General features: G+C 44.1%; 1 protein-coding gene across 2 annotated transcripts in view; it reads left to right on the top strand.

Moving 5' to 3' along the window:
- Nucleotides 1-19,001, top strand: part of LOC142049639 (SWI/SNF-related matrix-associated actin-dependent regulator of chromatin subfamily A member 2-like) — a 124,515-nt gene that overhangs the window by 91,299 nt on the left and 14,215 nt on the right. For both annotated transcript variants that reach the window (XM_075077517.1, XM_075077516.1), the window contains exons 20-22: nucleotides 3,842-3,949; nucleotides 7,836-7,922; nucleotides 8,772-8,818. In XM_075077517.1, the coding sequence (XP_074933618.1) occupies nucleotides 3,842-3,949; nucleotides 7,836-7,922; nucleotides 8,772-8,818 (242 nt within the window). The remainder of the gene's footprint in view (nucleotides 1-3,841; nucleotides 3,950-7,835; nucleotides 7,923-8,771; nucleotides 8,819-19,001) is intronic.

Raw genomic sequence — 19,001 nt, forward strand, 5'->3', positions numbered from 1 at the left:
AAATGTCATTCACAGTAGCCTTCTATGTAGGATTTTTTTGAGCTTGAAACATCTGAAAATGTTGTCTGACATTCTACCAGGAAAATCGCATTACTGAAATTTTTATTGCATTTCAAATTTCTATCAATTAGAGCCCCACTGTGTTTGATAGAACAATTAAATGTTATGGGAGAAAAAGGATTTCTAAGTTGCATAAACACTGTTACTTAGTGGAGCACTTCTTTCATTTCTCTACCCCTCTTTTCAAAACAAAGCATGTCTGACTTGAAGCATCAGCCTTTTTGACAGAAGTCTGTTGGTGATGGTTCTAGCTTCTCTGACAGGCTCCTGATAAAGATGCTAAGTGGATGTTCATGTTTCTTACCTGTGAGCTCATCCTCCTGTCCTTCTGAGATGAAAATAACCTATTGATTTTTTAGTCATAAAATCATATAGGTTGGAAAGGACCTCTGGAGGACTCTAATACAACTGCCTACTCAGAGCAGGTCACTCAGGACCTTGTCTAGTTGAGTTTTGAATATCTCCAAGGACGGAGATCCCACAACCTCTCTGGGTTCCTGTTCTAGTGTTTGATCATCCTCATAGGGAATTTTTTTCTTTATATCTAATCAGAATTTCTCACTTTCCAACTTGTGACCATTGCCACTTGTTCTTGTGCTGAGTGTTTCCAATCAGAGTCTGGTCCATTAGGTAGCTAAAGAAAATAATAAGGTCTCCCAAGTCTTCTCTTCTCCAGGCTGAACAAGTCCAGCTTCCTCAAACTCTCCTCATATGTCATGTTCTCCAGCCCTCTGTCCATTTTGGTGGTCCTTGCTCCAGTATGTCCATGTCTGTTGTGTAGTGGGGAGACAAAAGCTGGGCACAGCACTCCAGATGTGGCCTCAGCACTCAATAGAGGGGGATTGCTTTCCTTGACCTTTTGCTAATAAAGCCCAGGATGTTCTTGGTCGTCTTTGCTGCAAGGGCACATTGCTGGCTCATGTTCAACTTCTTGTCCACCGGGACTCCAAGGTCCTTTTCTGCAAAGCTGCTTCCTAGGCAGTTGGCCCCCAGAGTATACTGGCATTATTCCATCCCCAGTGCAGGACTCAGCATTTCCCTTTGTTGAACTTTATGAAGATCCTGTCAGCCCATTTCTCCAGCCTGTCCAGGCCCCTGCACCCCCCTCTCCAATTTGGTGCCATCCAGAAACTTGCTGAGAGTGCACTCTGTCCCATCATCCAGGTCATTCATAAAGGCATTAAACAGTATTGGCCAGGTATTGACCCTTAAAGGACACCACTGATAACTGGTTGCAAGTTGGACTACTACTGAGTAGCAGTACTAGATTTGTACCCTTTGAGCCTGGTAATCCAGCCAAATTTCCAACCACTCTATTGTTCACTTACCCAGTCCATATCTCACTAGTTTGGTTATAAGAATACTATGGAAGACCATGTCAAAGGCCTTACTAAAATCAAGGTAAACAAAATCCACTGCGCTCCCCTTGTCTACACAGCCAGTCATCTCATCATAGAGGGCAATCAATCAAGCATGATTTCCCCTTGATAAATCTATACTGGCTGTTGCCAGTCACCTTCTTGTCCTTTACGTACTTGGAAATGTCTTTGAGAAGGATTTGTTCCATAATCTTCCCAGAGATGGCAGTGAGGTTGACTGGCCTGTAGTTCCCTGGATTCCCCTTCTTGCCCTTCTTGAAAATGGGTGTGACATTTGCTTTTACCAGGCATTCACAACCTCCCCTGATCAACATGACCTTTCGAAGATGATAGAGAGTGACCTCACAATGACATCAGCTAACTCCTTTTGCTGCCTTAGATGAATCCCATCTGGTCCTATGGACCTGAATAAGCTGAAAACTGCTCTCCTGAAGTGCAGGGCTGTGATTCTATTTGTCTTGCTCACTTCTCTCAGGAGCCTAAACTCCACACTCTCATGGCTGCTGCAGCTAGTGCAGCCCTCAGCCTTCACATCTTTGAGCTTCACTTCTTTGTATATGACTATCAAGTCTAACAGAGCATGTCCCCCATGAGTTGTGTAAAGGTTTCATGTGCTTCCTTTTGTTAATCAGAAAGCCTGTAGCAGATGCCTACCACAGTAGCGCCTGCACTGGTTTGTCCTCTGATCATTACTCATAAGCTCTCAACTGGCATGTCATCTGCTCCAAGGCAAAGCTCTGTGCAACTGAGCCCCTCCTGTGCATAGGGCACAATCCCCTGTCCTCACCTGTCTGTCTGTCCTGAAGAGCCTGTACCCATCCATGGCAGCGCTCCAGTCATGTGAGCTATCTCCCACATCTCTTTAATCCCAATGAGATCAGAGTTTTGCAAATGTGCATGGATTTATAATCCCTCCTGTTTGTTGCCCATGTTGCATGCATTTGTGTACAGGCACTTGAGATGGGCACCTGTCATGCTGCTTTCATAGGGGAAGCACAAGAACCTCCCAAGTTGTGCTGTCTCCCAGACACTTCTTCACTGCCCCCCATGCCTTTGCTTTTCTTCAGGTAATGACAATCCTTCCCTGATGTACCTAGCTGAAAGCTTTCCTCACTAGGTTAATGAAATTGTTAGCAAAGATGCTCTTTATTTAGCTTGTTGTAGAATAACTGGAATTACAATTTAGATCAGGTCAGAACAGAAACAGTTTATTACTATAGCTATAGGAGAGAACACAAAGCAGCAGAGTGACAGACCCTGCTGATATGAACTCTGCCCAAATGGGGCAGTTATAAAGTTTATATACCTTTGGGTTATACAACTTTTTCTTCACCAAACCATGTCAGAGGAACAGGACTATAGTAAACTGTAACAGAGCAGTAACGTGGATTACTTCGTATAGGGAGACTCCAAACGGTCAGATAAGGAAGCTCTAGACAGTACCTCTTTTTTACAAATAACTGACTCTGTTAATTAAATTATGCTGATTCGGTGAGGCTGTTAGGTCATGCTGACATGTATTTTTTAACTAGTGAGGCCTTCAAAGGCCTATGAAGTGTTAAATATAACTGTTAACTTCCACAAGTTTTTTTATGAAACATTAAGCATCTTGCTCTTTTTTCTTTTAATCACTTCTTGCATTATTTGTCACTGTTATTCTGTCTTCATTATGTGACTGCTTTCATTTTAGCCTAGTTATTAAAGGCAGTGAAGTATACAAGCCTGACAGTCGAAAAAAATGTGTGTTAAATTGGTACATGAAAACTTTTCTTGTGTTATTGTACTTAAGGGTGGTGCGCAATCAAAACATTCTGAAACTAACTTATTTTAATCATATTTAACAAGAATTCAAAATTAATTTGGTGTTCATACTCTACTTCATTAGTTCCCCCCTTTTTTTAGTAGATATTGAGAAACAAAATAGCATGTTTCCATCCCCACATTGGTAAGTAGAATGCTGCTTAGGACTGTAAGTGATATTATTTATTTTGTGCCAGGTTCTGCCAGTGGTGATTGATGCTTTGCAGGTATAATAAGTTTCACAGGTTATTAGCCATTCAGTCTTTTGACAGTTGTTTAAAATTATAAGAAGAGATAAACAGGAAATAATAATTCCTTTCTTATATATTTGGCAAAACTGCACTGAATCTACAGTCATGCCCTTAGAATCTATGTGTCTTGTAGGAATCATAAATTCCACAATTAATCTTTTCAAATAGGCATTATTATGCTTGCAAGTGGATTGCAACTTGTTTAAAGGTGCTGTTATGATGAGGATCAAAGAAATATAGGGGTTTTTTATTTGTTTAGGAGCGCAAGGACTTGGAATTAAAATCATGCTGAAATTATTATATCTTGGTAAAACTTGACACTGTATCTGTTAATTGTGTTTTTTACACTAGGTTGAATATGTAATCAAATGTGACATGTCAGCTCTTCAGAAGATCCTGTACTGCCACATGCAAGCCAAGGGAATCCTTCTCACAGATGGTTCTGAGAAAGACAAGAAGGTACAAAGGGGAAACTAGAACACTTACGAAACAATAGGTCGTGATCATGTGTTAACTACATGACTTCTTTTAAAAAAAATAATACTTAGGTTCTTACCACAGATATATTTGAAGAAAGAAATCTCAATTAGACATGTTTGTTTTTTAAAAGACAGTAGTTTGTGCTCTCCATTCATAAGGTAAAAATATGCTGAGTTTAATCTAATAAAAACCTGACTAATTGGGATTGCGGCAGCACTGACTACTACCAGGTGTTCATCTTTTCTCTCAGAGCCATTATTAAGCACAAATCTTGTTTTGGCCAGCTAGTGTATGAGTGCCTCTGTTCATGAAAAGAAAAAAAACAACACAAAAGAAAAATAAGATTCAAAGTCATGTAGTCATACATCAGAATATACCAAAATAAATGTTGACTTTTCTATCTCAGGACTTTGGCACATGGTCAAGTTATTGTAAAGAAGACAAGTAGCCATGCATCAGCTTGTCTGTAAATACATATTTTACATTGCAATAGATGTGAGGTAGGCTGGATTTACCATGAGATTCCTCAGAGTAAGATCATATAAGCACTTAACACAGAGCAACAACCATGAGCCGGCAACGTGCCCTTGTGGCAAAGAGGGTCAATGGTATCCTGGGCTGTATTAATAGGAGTGTTGCCAGCAGGTTGAGGGAATTGATCCTTCCCCTCTATTCAGCATTGGTGAGGCCACACCTGGAGTCCTGTGTCCAGTTCTGGACTCCCCAGTACAAGAGAGAGAGATACAGCTACTGGAGAGCGTCCAATAAATGGCCACAAAGATGATGAAGAGACTGAAGCATCTTTCCTATGAGGAAAGGCTGAGAGAGCTGGGACTGTTCAGCCTAGAGGAGAGAAAGTTCAGGGAGGATCTTATCAATGTAAATACCTGAAGGGATGATGCAAAGATGACAGAGCCAGGCTCTTTTCAGTGGTGCCCAGGTACAGGACAAGTCAATGGGCACAAGCTGAAACACAGGAGATTCTGTGTGAACATCAGGAAACACTTTTTTTAGTGTGAGGGTGACTGAGCACTGGAACAGGTTGCCCAGAGGGGTTGTGGAGTCTCCCTCCTTGGAGATATTCAAAAGCTGTCTGGACATGGTCCTGGGCAACCTGCTCTAAGTGGCTCTGCTTGAGCAGGGGGTTGGACCAGATGACCTCCAGAGGTCCCTTTCAACCTCAACCATTTTGTGGTTCTGAGCAGCTGGTGTGTAACAGCTTGTGTGTGTGCCAGTCCCATATATTGGCCCCATTATATGTGTTTTCATGATACAATATGATTGCATACTATTTTTCCACCTGCCTCCTGCCAATTTTATTGTCACAATGGATGATATTTTTGTTCAATATCTTATTTTGGTTTAACCTCTAATTGGTGTGGTCCAATGTCTTATTTACTGTTGAATATTCCAACCCTGCTCTAAAAACATAGTCCTTTCCTCACAGGATCTTCTATGGTAGTCATCTCTGTATAGGTTCTGAGTACTTTGCAAACATCGGTTTACTTTATTGCATTTTTAATGGAATTTTTCAGCTACCATTTTTAAGCCTTAAAAATATCATTTGATACGTTTACATTCAAAGGAGGTCATCAGAATGGTTGGAAGTTTAGAAGCCCTACAGAGACCTATGCTAGAGATTAAACTTACTTGAATAACTAATAGTAGTTGCCTTTTACAATGCAACATTTAATATGGTTGAGGGTTGAATACATATTGGATGACAGAAGAGCAGTGAGACTGGGCGGTCTTCAATTTGCTCTAAGATCTGGAGAGAGGATACTTAAATGGATGTTGTCCCTCCTGCTTATCTCCCCCTATTCCTGATCTGACTGTGATGCCTTTTACCATAACCACTTTGACTGGTCCATGTCCAGTCTATTTTCTTCCTCATCCCAATGTCTTCTGCTAGTTCAGTTCTCTGTGCCTAACTAGGCCTGGTTTCCTGGCACAGCCATTCCTGTTGCCCTTCCTCTGACTCAGGATTTGTGTGCAGTCACCTTACTCAACTAAATAGAGGTCAGCCATCTCTATCCCCTCATTTCCTGTTCCTTGTTCTAACTTCCCCCCACCCCCCCAATTTCATTTTGCATCCCAGCCTTCTGCTTACCTTTCTGTCTGGTTTCTCTTGTTCACTAGTTCAGAATCTTCTCCCTGCTTTTTATTCCTTGCTTCCCTGCCCAGCTCTTTGCCTTAAGCAGTTCTAATTACCTCTGCAGTCCTCTAGCTTTCTAGTCTCTTTGGCCAAAACACTGCAATCTCAACTCCCTCATACTCATAGGTCCATTTTTTTTTCATCCTCCAACTTTTTCCTTTTCTGTAAGTAATTCATCAGGTTTTCTTATTATCATGGTTCAGCCTCAGTCGGCAACTAAACACCACGCAGCCGCTCGCTTACTCCCCCCACCCCTCTGGGATGGGGGAGAGAATCGGAAGAGCAAAAGCAAAAAAAACCCCAAACTTGTGGGTTGCGATAAGAACAGTTTAATAAATAAAATAAGAGAATGATAATAATGATGATTATTCTAGTAATAACAATAATGATAATATAATAAAAAGGAAAAGGGAAAAAGGGGAAAAACCAGAAACAAACAATACAACCGCTCACCACCCGCCGACCGATGCTGCCGGTCCCTGAGCCGTGATTGCTGCCTGCCTCTCCTGGCCACCTCCTCCCAGTTAACATACTGGGCATGACATTACATGATATGGAATATCCCTTTGGCCAGTTTGAAACCACTCTCTTAGCTGTGCCCCCTCCCCTCCCGGCTTCTTGTGCACCTGGCAGAGCATGGGAAGCTAGAAGAGTCCTTGACTAGTATAAACACTACCCAGCAACAACTAAAACATCAGTGTGTTATCAACATTATTTTCATACTAAGTCCAAAGCACAGCACTATGCCAGCTACAGTGAAGAAAATTAACTCTATCCCAGCTAAAACCATGGCACTTATTCATGCTTCCTGGTGCCAGCAGAAGGAGGTGGTGGTCATTGAGAACTCCTGGCTTTGAAGATCGAGTAACTATGGTTTTAGGGAAAACTCTGTCATTCTGCAGCTCTGGCCTGCAATCTGCTCAAACTAGAGAGAAAAGCTCTAGTAAACATTTCATAAACAAATGCAAACTGCAGTTTGGAGCAAATTGAGATGGCTTTCTCAAGGGATCAACAGTAGACTTTGACATGCAGACTACTCCAGATCAAATGTCAGTTCCCTTCCAGAGATGAATTAACCAGAATATAAAATGATCACATAATGTAATTTTTCCTAAACTCACTCTTGGAAATGTCTGAATTGTTTTGGCTGAGATATTTTACAATAATTTCATCTGAGTGACATAAAAGTTTGGAAATTGTACCAACTGGTAACAGTTTCACAAAGTTATAGCAAATCAAAATGGGGTCTTAAAGTGAGAAGTGTTAGTCAATTTTAATATGGTGTTAACAAATGTATTCATCAGTGATAATTAGATTGTAACCATCCCAGCTTAGTGGAACACCTGATAATATTTTACAATTTACAATTTACAATTTACATGGTTTCATAAATAAGCAGTAGAAATAAGCATAAGTGCTTATTGTGACTGCTAGCTATAGAGAGATATGAGATGTAGTACACTTTCCAGGTTACTTGGAAGTCTTTGATATCCTTGTCTTTTTGGATCATCCTCATGATATTTTAATTTGAGCAGCCAGAAAACTGCACCTTATTTCACAGCTTCAAATATTTTTATTTCATGGTGATATGGTGTTCTGCTTTGGGGTAGAAGTATTTTTATGTCTTCTTTTGGAACTGAGTTTCAAAAGTTTCATTACCAAGCTAGGAAATGGGTTTCATAATACAATTTGTGTTGCTTGCTTCCCTAGGGAAAAGGTGGGGCAAAAACTCTTATGAACACAATCATGCAATTGAGAAAGATATGCAATCACCCGTATATGTTTCAACATATTGAGGTAAGTCTGTCATGTTTGATTTTGGGGGCCTTTTTTCATTCAGGTGGCTAACATAGTCAAAAACTGCTAGTGTGGGAGGGAACATCTTTGGCAACAACACTTGTGCTGGAAATAACACATTTGGGAAACGCTCATTCCATTCCTCTGTATAAGTGAAGAAATGGAGCAGTCACCAGATTTTTATCTGCAGTCTTAAATTCACTTTTACAGCATTTGTTCTTTTTGAGGCACTATCTTTAAAAAATATAATTTAAAGATATTTCATATCAACTTGCCACTATCTGTGCTTAAAATAAAACTAAGTTTTTAAATATATATCAGTTTAAAATGCCATATAGTAGAACATATAGTAGAACCTCGTTATCTATCTTTAGAATATCTATCAAAAATTTCCCCCCAGTACCCCTCCTTTTTTTCAGCAAAGATTTGTTTACTGTGTAGCATTTCTCATTACTGAGCTAAAGCTAACTAAAATGTAGCTACAATATACAAAGAAATGAAAAATTATCTCCTGTGGTGTATTACTGTGTTTTTTATTGTATGCTCACTTGCTTATTAACTCATGAAATTTAGCATTTTGCAAATGAATCTCCCAGTAATCAGTGCAAATTAATTAGGTTCTACTGTATTTGTAATCTGGTAAAAAGCATACAGAGGGAAATTATTCCTACAAGCCATGCATTTTAAATAAAACAGTAGCAGGAAAACATTAGAGTACTCGTGCCACAAAGCAAATTCCAAGGGTATGAGTGTAATGGGAGTCAAACCCCATTCCTATAATTTCTTGATATAGGGATGCATAATTGTGTCCACTGTCTAATATTCTTTTTATTGCTTATAATTCTGTAGGAATCCTTCGCTGAACATTTAGGCTACTCAAATGGTGTCATCAATGGGTAAATCTTTATCTTCTTCATATATGCTGCAATGAAACTATTGTGCCATATCTTGTTACCAAAAGCTATATGTTCTCAAAAATGAAGCCGTTTCTAAGATAAATCTAATCAGCTATAGAAATAACATGCTTTAGAAGGGACCTAACCAGCTTAAAACTCTTCCCATAGTCCCCCAACCCTAAGGGACTGCTTCTTACTTCAAGGGATGTTTCATCTCTGAAATGGCAATTTAAAGTTGATTTTATAGCTGGACTGTAATTAGAATCTTCTAGATGCCAGTGTTGTCCTTAACCGATGCTGAAACCCTGCTGAGTGACTGATGTCAACGCAAGAAAGTTTTTATCTGACTTAAAGTAGGCTTGTGCTTTGAAAAGAAGCATTCGGCTAAAGCAGAGAATGGTTAGAATTCTGAAGATGGATTTCCACTATTTTCATTAACATCATACCAAGTGTTGTGGTTTAGCCCCAGTCAGCAACCAAGCACCATGCAGCCACTCGCTCACTCTCCCCTGTCCCACCAGGGGAGAGAATTGGAAGAGGAAAAGTGATGCAACTCATGGTTTGAGATAAAGACAGTTTAATAGGTAAGGCAAAAGCTGCACGCGGAAGCAAAGCAAAACAAGGAATTCATTCACTACTTCCCATCGGCAGGCAGGTGTTCAGCCATCTCCAGGAAAGCAGGGCTCCATCACACATAACAGTTACTTGGGAAGACAAATGCCATTACTCCAAATGTCCCCCCCTTCCTTCTTCTTCCCCCAGCTTTATATACTGAGCATGACATCATATGGTATGGAATATCCCATTGGTCAGTTTGGGTCAGCTGTCCTGGCTGTGTCCCCTCCCAGCTTCTTGTGCACCTGGCAGAGCATGGGGAGCTGAAAAAGTCGTTGACCAGTGTAAGTGCTACTTAGCAACAGCCAAAACATCTCCACATTATCACCACTGTTTCCAGCAAAAATCCAAAACATAGCCCCATACTAGCTACTACGAAGAAATTTAACTCTATCCCAGCTGAAACCAGGACACCAAGATATAGGACCCTTTCTTTCACAAAACATTTAATCCTTGGGAAAGGACTGAACATGGTAGAAATGACTGCTGGTTCTTCAGAAAGCTTTTATTCCTGTTGTAACAAGAGTCTTTTTTCTTTTTTTCTTTCCCATCACATAAGGAAGAATTATGGTGGTCACATGAAGGATTCTTCTTTATTTATTGATAACTGTACACTAGTCCTAGCTAAATTAGGGACAAGATTGACACCTTTTCCCAACTGCAATAGCATGAGACATTATCTCACATGGACAAGACAAGGAGCAATGGGTACAAGTTGCACCAGGAGAGGTTTCATCTCAACATAAGAGAAATTTTTTAAAGTAAGAACAATCATTCACTGGAACAACCTCTCCAGGGATACGGTAGAGTCCCCATTACTGGAGGTTTTCGAGATGCAATTGGACAGGGTGATAATCTCATCTAGGCTCCCTTTCCCATGAAAGGTTGAATCAGATGATCTTTCAAGGTCCCTTCCAACCTGGGCCGTTCTATGATTCTATGATCATCAAAAATTCCTTACAGAGGTACCTGGTGTTTTCATATCTGTGATTTATTATTATTTGTTACAGTACTATTTCTCAGTTTTAGTTTATCTCCTCTTTGTTTTTATTCCCTTTCAAATTAGGGAAATATTAGCACACTTTCTCTAATGGAAAGCATTTAAATTCCTCTGTTATTGTGGCTCACTCAAGTATTGGGTTAGGAACATTTTCCAGTTAGCCTTAATCTACCTCTGATTTTATGGGGGGTATGTTTTCTTATTACAGTTGCAATTAGATTATTGGCATCTGTCCACTCATTTTTTTTGTTGGCAATTTAAATGAATCTTGTCATAACAAAACTTTAAGTTTACTACTAAACTACTGTTTTGCTTTTCAAAAACTTTCTGTGTAACCTTTAACACAGTTCATATAATCCAGCAACACATATTTACATAAAATGTTTAAACTGATACTTCAGTGATGCTTGTACCCGGTTCTTAATTGTTCAAAGGCTATGTCAGTAATTTCCATAAAGAACTATTAGACTTTAAAGATCTCTTGGCTCAGGTTGCTCAAGGACTTGTCCAGTCAAGTTCTGAACATCTCCAAGGATTCAGATTATACAGTCTCACTGGGCAAACAGTTCTAGTATTTGACCACCCTCATGGTAAAAAAATATTTTTCCTTATATCTTATCAGAATTTCCCATGTTCCAGCTTGTATCCATTGCCTCTTCTATTACTGTGCAGCTCTGAGAAGAGTATCTTCCCATTAGGCAATTGTAGACAAGCAATAAGGTTTCTCTGAGCCTTCTCTTATCTAGACTGAACAAATCCAGCTCTCTCAACCTTTTCTTCTATGTCATGTGCTCCAGTCCCCTGAGCATCTTGGTGGCCCACCTCTGGACTTGCTCCAGTGTGTCAATATCAATGTGCAGCAATAAGGATGATGAAAAAAGAGATGGAAAGGATCTTCTCCAACGCTCTGCAGAAACAAGAGCCTGAACTCCCTCCCCACCTGCACAGAAAGAGCAACCAGAGTCTGTACTCATTGGGGTGGCAAATGGAGACTCCCATGGTGGTGAAGGCTAGAAGCTTGTGACTTCTGGCAACAGGAGGAAGGCTTCTGCTCCATCTGCAGATCTGCAACTACATAATAGGTGCAGTGCCCTGGTAGCAGATGAGGGACTGGAATCTCTGTCTGAGGAAACATTGGAGCCAATTGAGACTGAGCCATGCAGCAGCATCAGGAGGAAGCGGCAAGTGATAGTAGTGGATGACTCCCTCCTGCAGGGCACAGAAGCCCCCATCTACTCTCTAGGGAGGTTTGCTGCTTGCTGGGGGCTCGGATCTGGAACTGAGAGACTGTTGATGCCTGTCTGGCCCTCAGAGAATTACCCTGTGCTGCGCTTCCATGTGTGCACTGATGATACTGCCTGGGGAAACCTTGAGTCTATCAAGTGACTACATGAATCTGGGGATGAGGGTCAAAGGTATGGGGGTCCAGGTGGTTTTCTGCTTGATCCTATTGATGAAGGGGAAGGGCTTGAGGAGGAGTGGATGGATCCTGGGGATCAACAACTGGCAGCACAGCTGGTGTTGCTGATAGAGATTTGGCTTTAATGACTACAGGACCCTCTGAGGATAAAGGACTGATAGGGAAAGACAGGCTCCACCTGACCAAGTGGGGCAAAAACTTCTTTGCCAACAGGCTGGCCAACCTGATTAGGAGAACTTTAAACTAGGAATGACAGGGGAGGGAGAGGACAACCCACAGTCAAGTGAGAAAGTGGTGGACTGGCTTAGTAAGCAGAGGGTGCAAGGTGATGTTGACAGGAGAGACCTCAAAATGAACAAAATGGGACACAAGGGAATGCACCCCAAGCGTATGCACACAAATAAGGAAGTGCCAGGAGGACAGTATTGTGGGGAAATCAGCATGACTGTGTGCCTCTCTGAAGTGCCTGCACACTAATGCATCTGCAATAGATCACCTGATCAGGTAGAAGTAGATGACACCTTCTTCATACAACTGGAAGAAGCTTCATATTTGCAGGCCCTGGTTGTCATGGGGAACTTAAACCAGAATCACAGAATGGTAGGGGTTGGAAGGGACCTCTGGAGATCATCTTGTCCAACCCCACTGCTTGAGCAGGTACACCTAGAGCAGGCTGCACAGGAACGCATCCAGGCAGGTTTTGAATGTCTCCAGGGAAGAAGACTCCACAACCTCTCTGGGCAGCCTGTTCCACTGCTCTGTCACCCTCACAGTAAACATGTTTTTCCTTCTATTTAAGTGGAACTTCCTGTATTCCGACTTGAGCCCATTGCCCCTCGTCCTGTCATTGAACACGATTGAAAAGAGTCCAGTCCCATCCTCTTGACACCCACCCTTCAGATATTTATAAGTACTGATAAGATTCCCACCTCAGTCTTCTCTTCTCCAGGCTAAACAAACCCAAGTCTCTCAGCCTTTCCTCATAAGGGAAATGCTCCAGTCCCTTGATCACCTTCGTAGCTCTCCACTAGACTTGCTTGAGCAGTTCCGTGTCCTTCTTAAACTGGGAGGCCCAAAACTGGACACAGTGCTCCAAATGTGGTCTCACTAAGGCAGAGTAGAGGGGGAGGATAACCTTCCTCGACCTGCTGGTCACACTCCTTTTAATGCATCCTAGCATACTGTTGGCCTTGGCCACAAGGGCACATTGCTTACTCAGGGTCAGCTTGCTGTCCACCAGCACTCCCAGGTCCTTCTCAGCAGAGCTGCTTTCCAGCAGGTCAGCTCCCAACCTGAACTGGTGCACGGGTTTGTTCCTCCCCAGGTGCAGGACCTTGCACTTGCTCTTGTTGAATTTCATCAGGTTCCCCTCGGCCCAGCTCTCCAGCCTGTCCAGGTCTCGCTGGATGGCAGCACAGCCTTCTGGTGTATCAGCCACTCCTCCCAGCTTGGTGTCATCAGTGAACTTGCTGAGGTTACACTGCATCCCTTTGTCGAGGTCATTGATGAATATATTAAACAGGACTGGACCCAGCACAGACCCCTGGGGAACATCACTAGTTACAGGCCTCCAGACAGACTCTGCTCCATTGGATCATGACCCTCTGAGTTCTGTTGTTGAGCCAGTTCTCTGTCCATCTCACTGTCTACTCATCTAACCTTCCTTAGCTTGCCTGTGAGGATGCTATGGGAGACAGTATTGAATGCCTTGCTGAAGTCAAGATAAAGAACATCCACCGCTCTCCCTTCGTCAACCCAGCCAGTCACACCATCACAGAAGGCTACCAGGTTGGCCAAGCATGATCTTCCCTTGGTGAATCCATGCTGACTACTTCTGATAACCTTCTTGTCCTCTCCATGCCTGGAGATGACCTCCAGGATGATGTGAAACAGAAGAGCAATCGCCTCAAGTGTATGTATAGAAATGCACGCAGTCTAGGAAACAGACAGGAGGAACTGGAGCTCTGTGTCCACACAGGTGGTTATGACATCTTAGGAGTAACTGAAACATGGTGGGACAGCTCAAACAACTGGGGGATCGCGATGCACGGTTATAGGCTCTTTTCTATAGACAGGCAGGGTAGAAGAGGGGGAGGAGTCACACACTACATCAAGGAACACCTTGAATGTATCAAAGTCAACTATGGTGATTGCGACTGCTCTATCAAATGCCTCTGGGTTAAAGTCAGAGGGGTCGTTTCCAAGCAGGCCCTCACAGTGGGCACCTGCTACCAACCTCCTAACTACGATGACAATGCCGACGAAGTGATACTTGGGGCACTAAAGCAAGCTTCTGGCCAACAGAACCTGGTCCTGATGGGTGACTTCAACTACCCAGACATCTCCTGGAAGAACAATACGGCAGTTCGCATGTCATCCACCAAATTCCTGGAATGTGTAGAGGACTGCTTCCTCATACAAATGTTAGATGTGCCAACCAGGAAGGAGGCACTGCTGGACTTGCTATTCACAAACCAAGAAAACCTGCTTTGTAATATCTCGGTTAGTGATAGCCTTGGCTGCAGTGATCACAATATTGTGGAGTTCAGGATCCTACTGAGCATGCCAAAAGTCAGTACTAAGACAAGGGTTCTGGATTTTTAGAAGAGCAAACTTCAGTTCACTCAAGGCTCAGTTGGGAGGGATCCCGTGGGACGTTTCCATGGAAGATAAAGGAGCTAGTGAGTGCTGGGAGTTCTTCAAGAACTCTCTCTTGGAAGCACAAAACCAGTTTATCCCCTATAAAGGAAAGGGAAGTAAGCGGAGCAAGAGGCCCCCTTGGCTCAACCATGAGCTCCTGGGTCTACTCATATCCAAAAGAGAAGCATACCAGAGATGGAGAAGTGGAGGATTATCTGTTGAGAGCTACAAGGGCATTGCCAGAGAGTGCAGAGATGCAGTTAGAAAAGCAAAAGCCCAGCTTGAGTTGAAACTGTCTGTAGATGTCAAAAATAACAAGAAAGGGTTCTTCAGACATGTCAACCACAAGCAGAAAAAGGGAAACATAGGCCCACTGTTAAACAGAAAAGGAGAGTCAGTCACCAACGATGCGGAAAAGGCAGAGGTCCTCAACACCTTCTTCACCTCTGTCTTTGCCAACACTGTTGGGTCCCAGGCTTTAGGAACGAAGTTCCTGGTTGATCCAAACATAGACCCAGCATCAGTGAATTATTACAGGAGCTTGACCCCTACAAATCGGTGGGCCCTAACGCCATCCACCCGAGGGTGTTGAGAGAGCTTGCTGACATCATTGCAAGGCCACTCTCCATAATCTTTGAGAAGTCATGGAGAATGGGGGATGTCCCAGAGGACTTGAGGAAAGGCAAATCTTACCCCTATCTACAAGAAGGGCTCGAGGGAGGATCCGGGTAACTATAGGCCCATCAGCCTTACTTCAATCCCTGGGAAAGTTATGGAACAAATCCTCCTGAGGGCCGTCACAAGTCAAATGAAGCACATGACTGGGAAAAGCCAACATGGCTTCACTAAAGGCAGATTGTGCTTGACAAACCTGGTGGCCTTCTATGACAAAGTGACTTGCCTGGTTGACATGGGGCGGGCGGAGGACATTGTCTACCTAGACTTCTCCAAGGCCTTTGATACGGTCCCCCGTGGCTTCTTCCTGGAGAAATTAATGCGATATGGCCTAGACAAATGGTCTGTGCAGTGGGTGGGGAACTGGCTGACAGGCCGCACCCAAAGGGTGGTGGTCAATAGCTCTTTCTCAAACTGGCAACCTGTCACTAGTGGAGTCCCCCAGGGATCGATATTGGGCCCAATGTTATTCAATATCTTTATAAGTGATCTGGATAATGGCATCAAGTGTAGCCTGATGAAGTTTGCAGATGACACCAAGTTAAGTGGGGAAGTAGACACTCCAGGAGGGAGAGCCGCTCTGCAGGGAGATCTGGATAGGCTGGAAGGGTGGGCCAACAAGAACCTTATGAAGTTCAACAAGGAGAAGTGTAAGGTCTTGCACCTGGGAAAACATAATCTGGGAGTGCAGCACAGACTGGGATGCACCTGGCTGGAGAGCAGCTCTGTGGAAAGGGACCTGGGGGTCCTGGTGGACAGGAAGCTCAACATGAGCGAACAGTGTGCTGCTGCGGCCAAGAAGGCCAATAGGATGCTGGTTTGCATCAAAAAGGGCATCACCAGCAGAGAGAAAGAAGTCATTATCCCACTCTACTCAGCGCTTGTCAGGCCACACCTGGAGTACTGTGTACAGTTCTGGTCCCTACTATACAAAAAAAGATGTGGACAGGCTGGAAGGGGTCCAGAGAAGGGCCACCAAGATGATCAAAGGACTGGGAAGCCTGCCATACGAGGATATGCTGGGAGAACTAGGTTTGTTCAGCCTTGAGAAAATGAGGCTTAAAGGGGATCTCATCACCATGTACCAGTACTTAAGGGGTAGCTACAAAGAAGATGGAGACTCCCTTTTTACACGGAGTCACATGGAGAGGACAAGGGGGAATGGGCACAAATTGCTCTTGGGGAGATTCCGATTGGACATGAGAGGGAAATTTTTCACAGTGAGAACAGTCAACCATTGGAATAAACTCCCCAGGGAAGTGGTTGACTCCGCTACAGTGGACACCTTTAAGAGTTGTCTGGACAGGGTGCTGGGCCATCTTGTCTAGACTGTGCTCTTCCTATAAAGGTTGGACAAGATGATCCCTGAGGTCCCTTCCAACCTGTGATTCTGTGTGATTCTGTGATCACCTTTCCGGGGATGGAGGTGAGGCTGACTGGCCTATAGTTTCCCCGGTCCTCCTTCTTGCCCTTTTTGAAGATTGGGGTGACATTTGCTGTCCCCCAGTCCTCGGGCACCTCTCCTGTCCTCCATGACCTTTCAAAGATGATTGAGAGTGGCTCAGCAAGAACATCCACCAGCTCCCTCAGCACTCGCGGGTGCATCCCATCGGGGCCCATGGATTTGCGAGGATCCAGTTTGCCTAGGTGATCTCTGACCCAGTCCTCCTCAACCAAGGGGAAGTCCTCCTTTTTCCAGATTTTCTCTCTCTTCTCTAGGGGCTGAGATGCCTGAGGGCCAGCCTTAGCAGTGAAGACTGTAGCAAAGAAGGCATTAAGTAACTCCGCCTTCTCTGCATCCTGCATCACCAGGGCCCCTACCTTGTTCAGCAGTGGGCCCGCTGTATCCCCAGTCTTCCTTTTACTGCTGATGTATTTAAAGAAGCCCTTCTTGTTATCCTTGCCATCCCTTACCAGATTTCGTTCCAAGTGGGCCTTGGCCTTCCTCATCACATCTCTGCACACCCTGACAACATTCCTATATTCCTCCCAAGTGGCCAGTCCCTTTTTCCACATACTGTGAATCTCCCTCTTCCATTTGAGTTTCTCTAGAAGCTCTTTGCTCATCCATGTGGGTCTCCTGGCTCCTCTGCCTGACCTCTTCCTCCTAGGGATGCACCGATCTTGAGCTCGGATTAAGTGGCCCTTGAATACTGACCAGCTCTCTTGGACCCCCCTGCCTTCCAGAGCCCTAGCCCATGGGATTCCTCCTAGCAGGTCTTTGAAGAGGCCAAAGTTGGCCCTCTTGAAGTCCAGGGTCATAATCCTACTTGTCGCCCTGCTTCTACGATGCAGGAAGCTGAACTCCACCATCTCATGGTCACTACAGCCAAGGCTACCCCCAACTCTCACATCCTCAACCAGCCCTTCCTTTTTCATTAGTATAAGGTCCAGCAGCACATCTCGCCTCATTGGCCCCTCCACCACCTCCATCAAAAAGTTATCCTCAATGCTCTGCAGGAACCTTCTGGATCGTGCATGGCTCACCATGTTGCTTTTCCAGCAAATATCAGGGTGGTTGAAGTCCCCCACAAGAACCAGGGCCTGCAATTGTGAGGCTACTTCCAGCTGTCTGTAGAAGGCTTCATCAACTTCCTCTTCCTGATCAGGTGGCCTGTAGGAAACTCCCACAACAGTGTCGCCCATATTTGGCTGTCCCTTAATTTTTACCCACAAGCTCTCGACTTGTTCTCCTTCCACTCCTAGGCAGAGCTCAATGCATTCCAGCTGCTCCCTCGCATAAAGAGCAACTCCCCCACCTCGCCTTGCTGGTCTGTCTTTTCTGAAAAGCCTGTAGCCATCCATGACCACATTCCAGTCATGTGAGCTATCCCACCATGTCTCTGTAATTGCAGTCAGATTATGGCTCTCCAATCGCACACAGACCTCTAGTTCCTCCTGTTTATTCCCCATGCTGCATGTGTTGGTGTATAGGCATTTCAGAAAGGTACTTGAGCATGCAGGTTTCCCCGGAGGGGTGCACGAGGACCCACTATAGCCATGCACACCCTTGAGGTGGTTGGTCTCCTGGTTGTCATCTTGTAAGGTAGCTAAGGCACCTTTGTCACTGCTCTGCTTGGCTTGGCTTATTCCCCCATTGGATGTGATGGCATTAGCATTGCCACTTTTGCCCCACCCCCCCGAGACCCTCAGTTTAAAGCCCTCCTCACCAAGTTTGCCAGCCTGCTGCCAAAGATTCCCTTGCCCCTTCTAGACAGGTGGAGTCCATCCCTCCCTAGCAGGCTATGGTTTCTGAAGAATGTCCCATTGTCATAAAAGCCAAAACCCTTAAGTCAGCACCAGTCACGTAGTCAAGAGTTGTTTTGCATTATTCGCCTAGTTCTAGTTGTCCTTTTTTCTCCAATGGGTAAGATGGAGGAGAAGATAACTTGGGCGCCAATATTTTTCACTTGCTCCCCAAGGGCTTTATAGTCTTCTGCCCAGGCTCTGGCTTTCAGCATCGTTTGTGCCAACATGGAAGAGTAACAGCGGATAGTAATCTGTCCTCTTGACAAGTTGTGGCACCCTCTCAGTGATGTCTCGGATCTTAGCTCCCTGATATCTGCTGGAAGCACAAGACAGTAGGGCATAAGCAACCCAGGAGGTTTATGGAGTGTTTTGGTGATCACTTCCTGACACAAGTGATCAAGGAGCCAATGGGGGGAGGCACTCTGCTGGACTTGAATACCTCCAAATAAGGAAGGACTGGTTGGTGCAGTCTTGACTGTAGTGACCATGAGATGGTGGAGTTTTGGATCCTGAAAGGAGGGAACAAGGGAAGTAGCAGGATCATAACCCTAGGCTTCAGGAAAGCAGACGTTGGATTTTTCAGG

This window comes from Phalacrocorax aristotelis, chromosome W (genome assembly GCF_949628215.1).
Source record: "Phalacrocorax aristotelis chromosome W, bGulAri2.1, whole genome shotgun sequence".
In the NCBI taxonomy this organism is placed as follows: domain Eukaryota; kingdom Metazoa; phylum Chordata; class Aves; order Suliformes; family Phalacrocoracidae; genus Phalacrocorax; species Phalacrocorax aristotelis.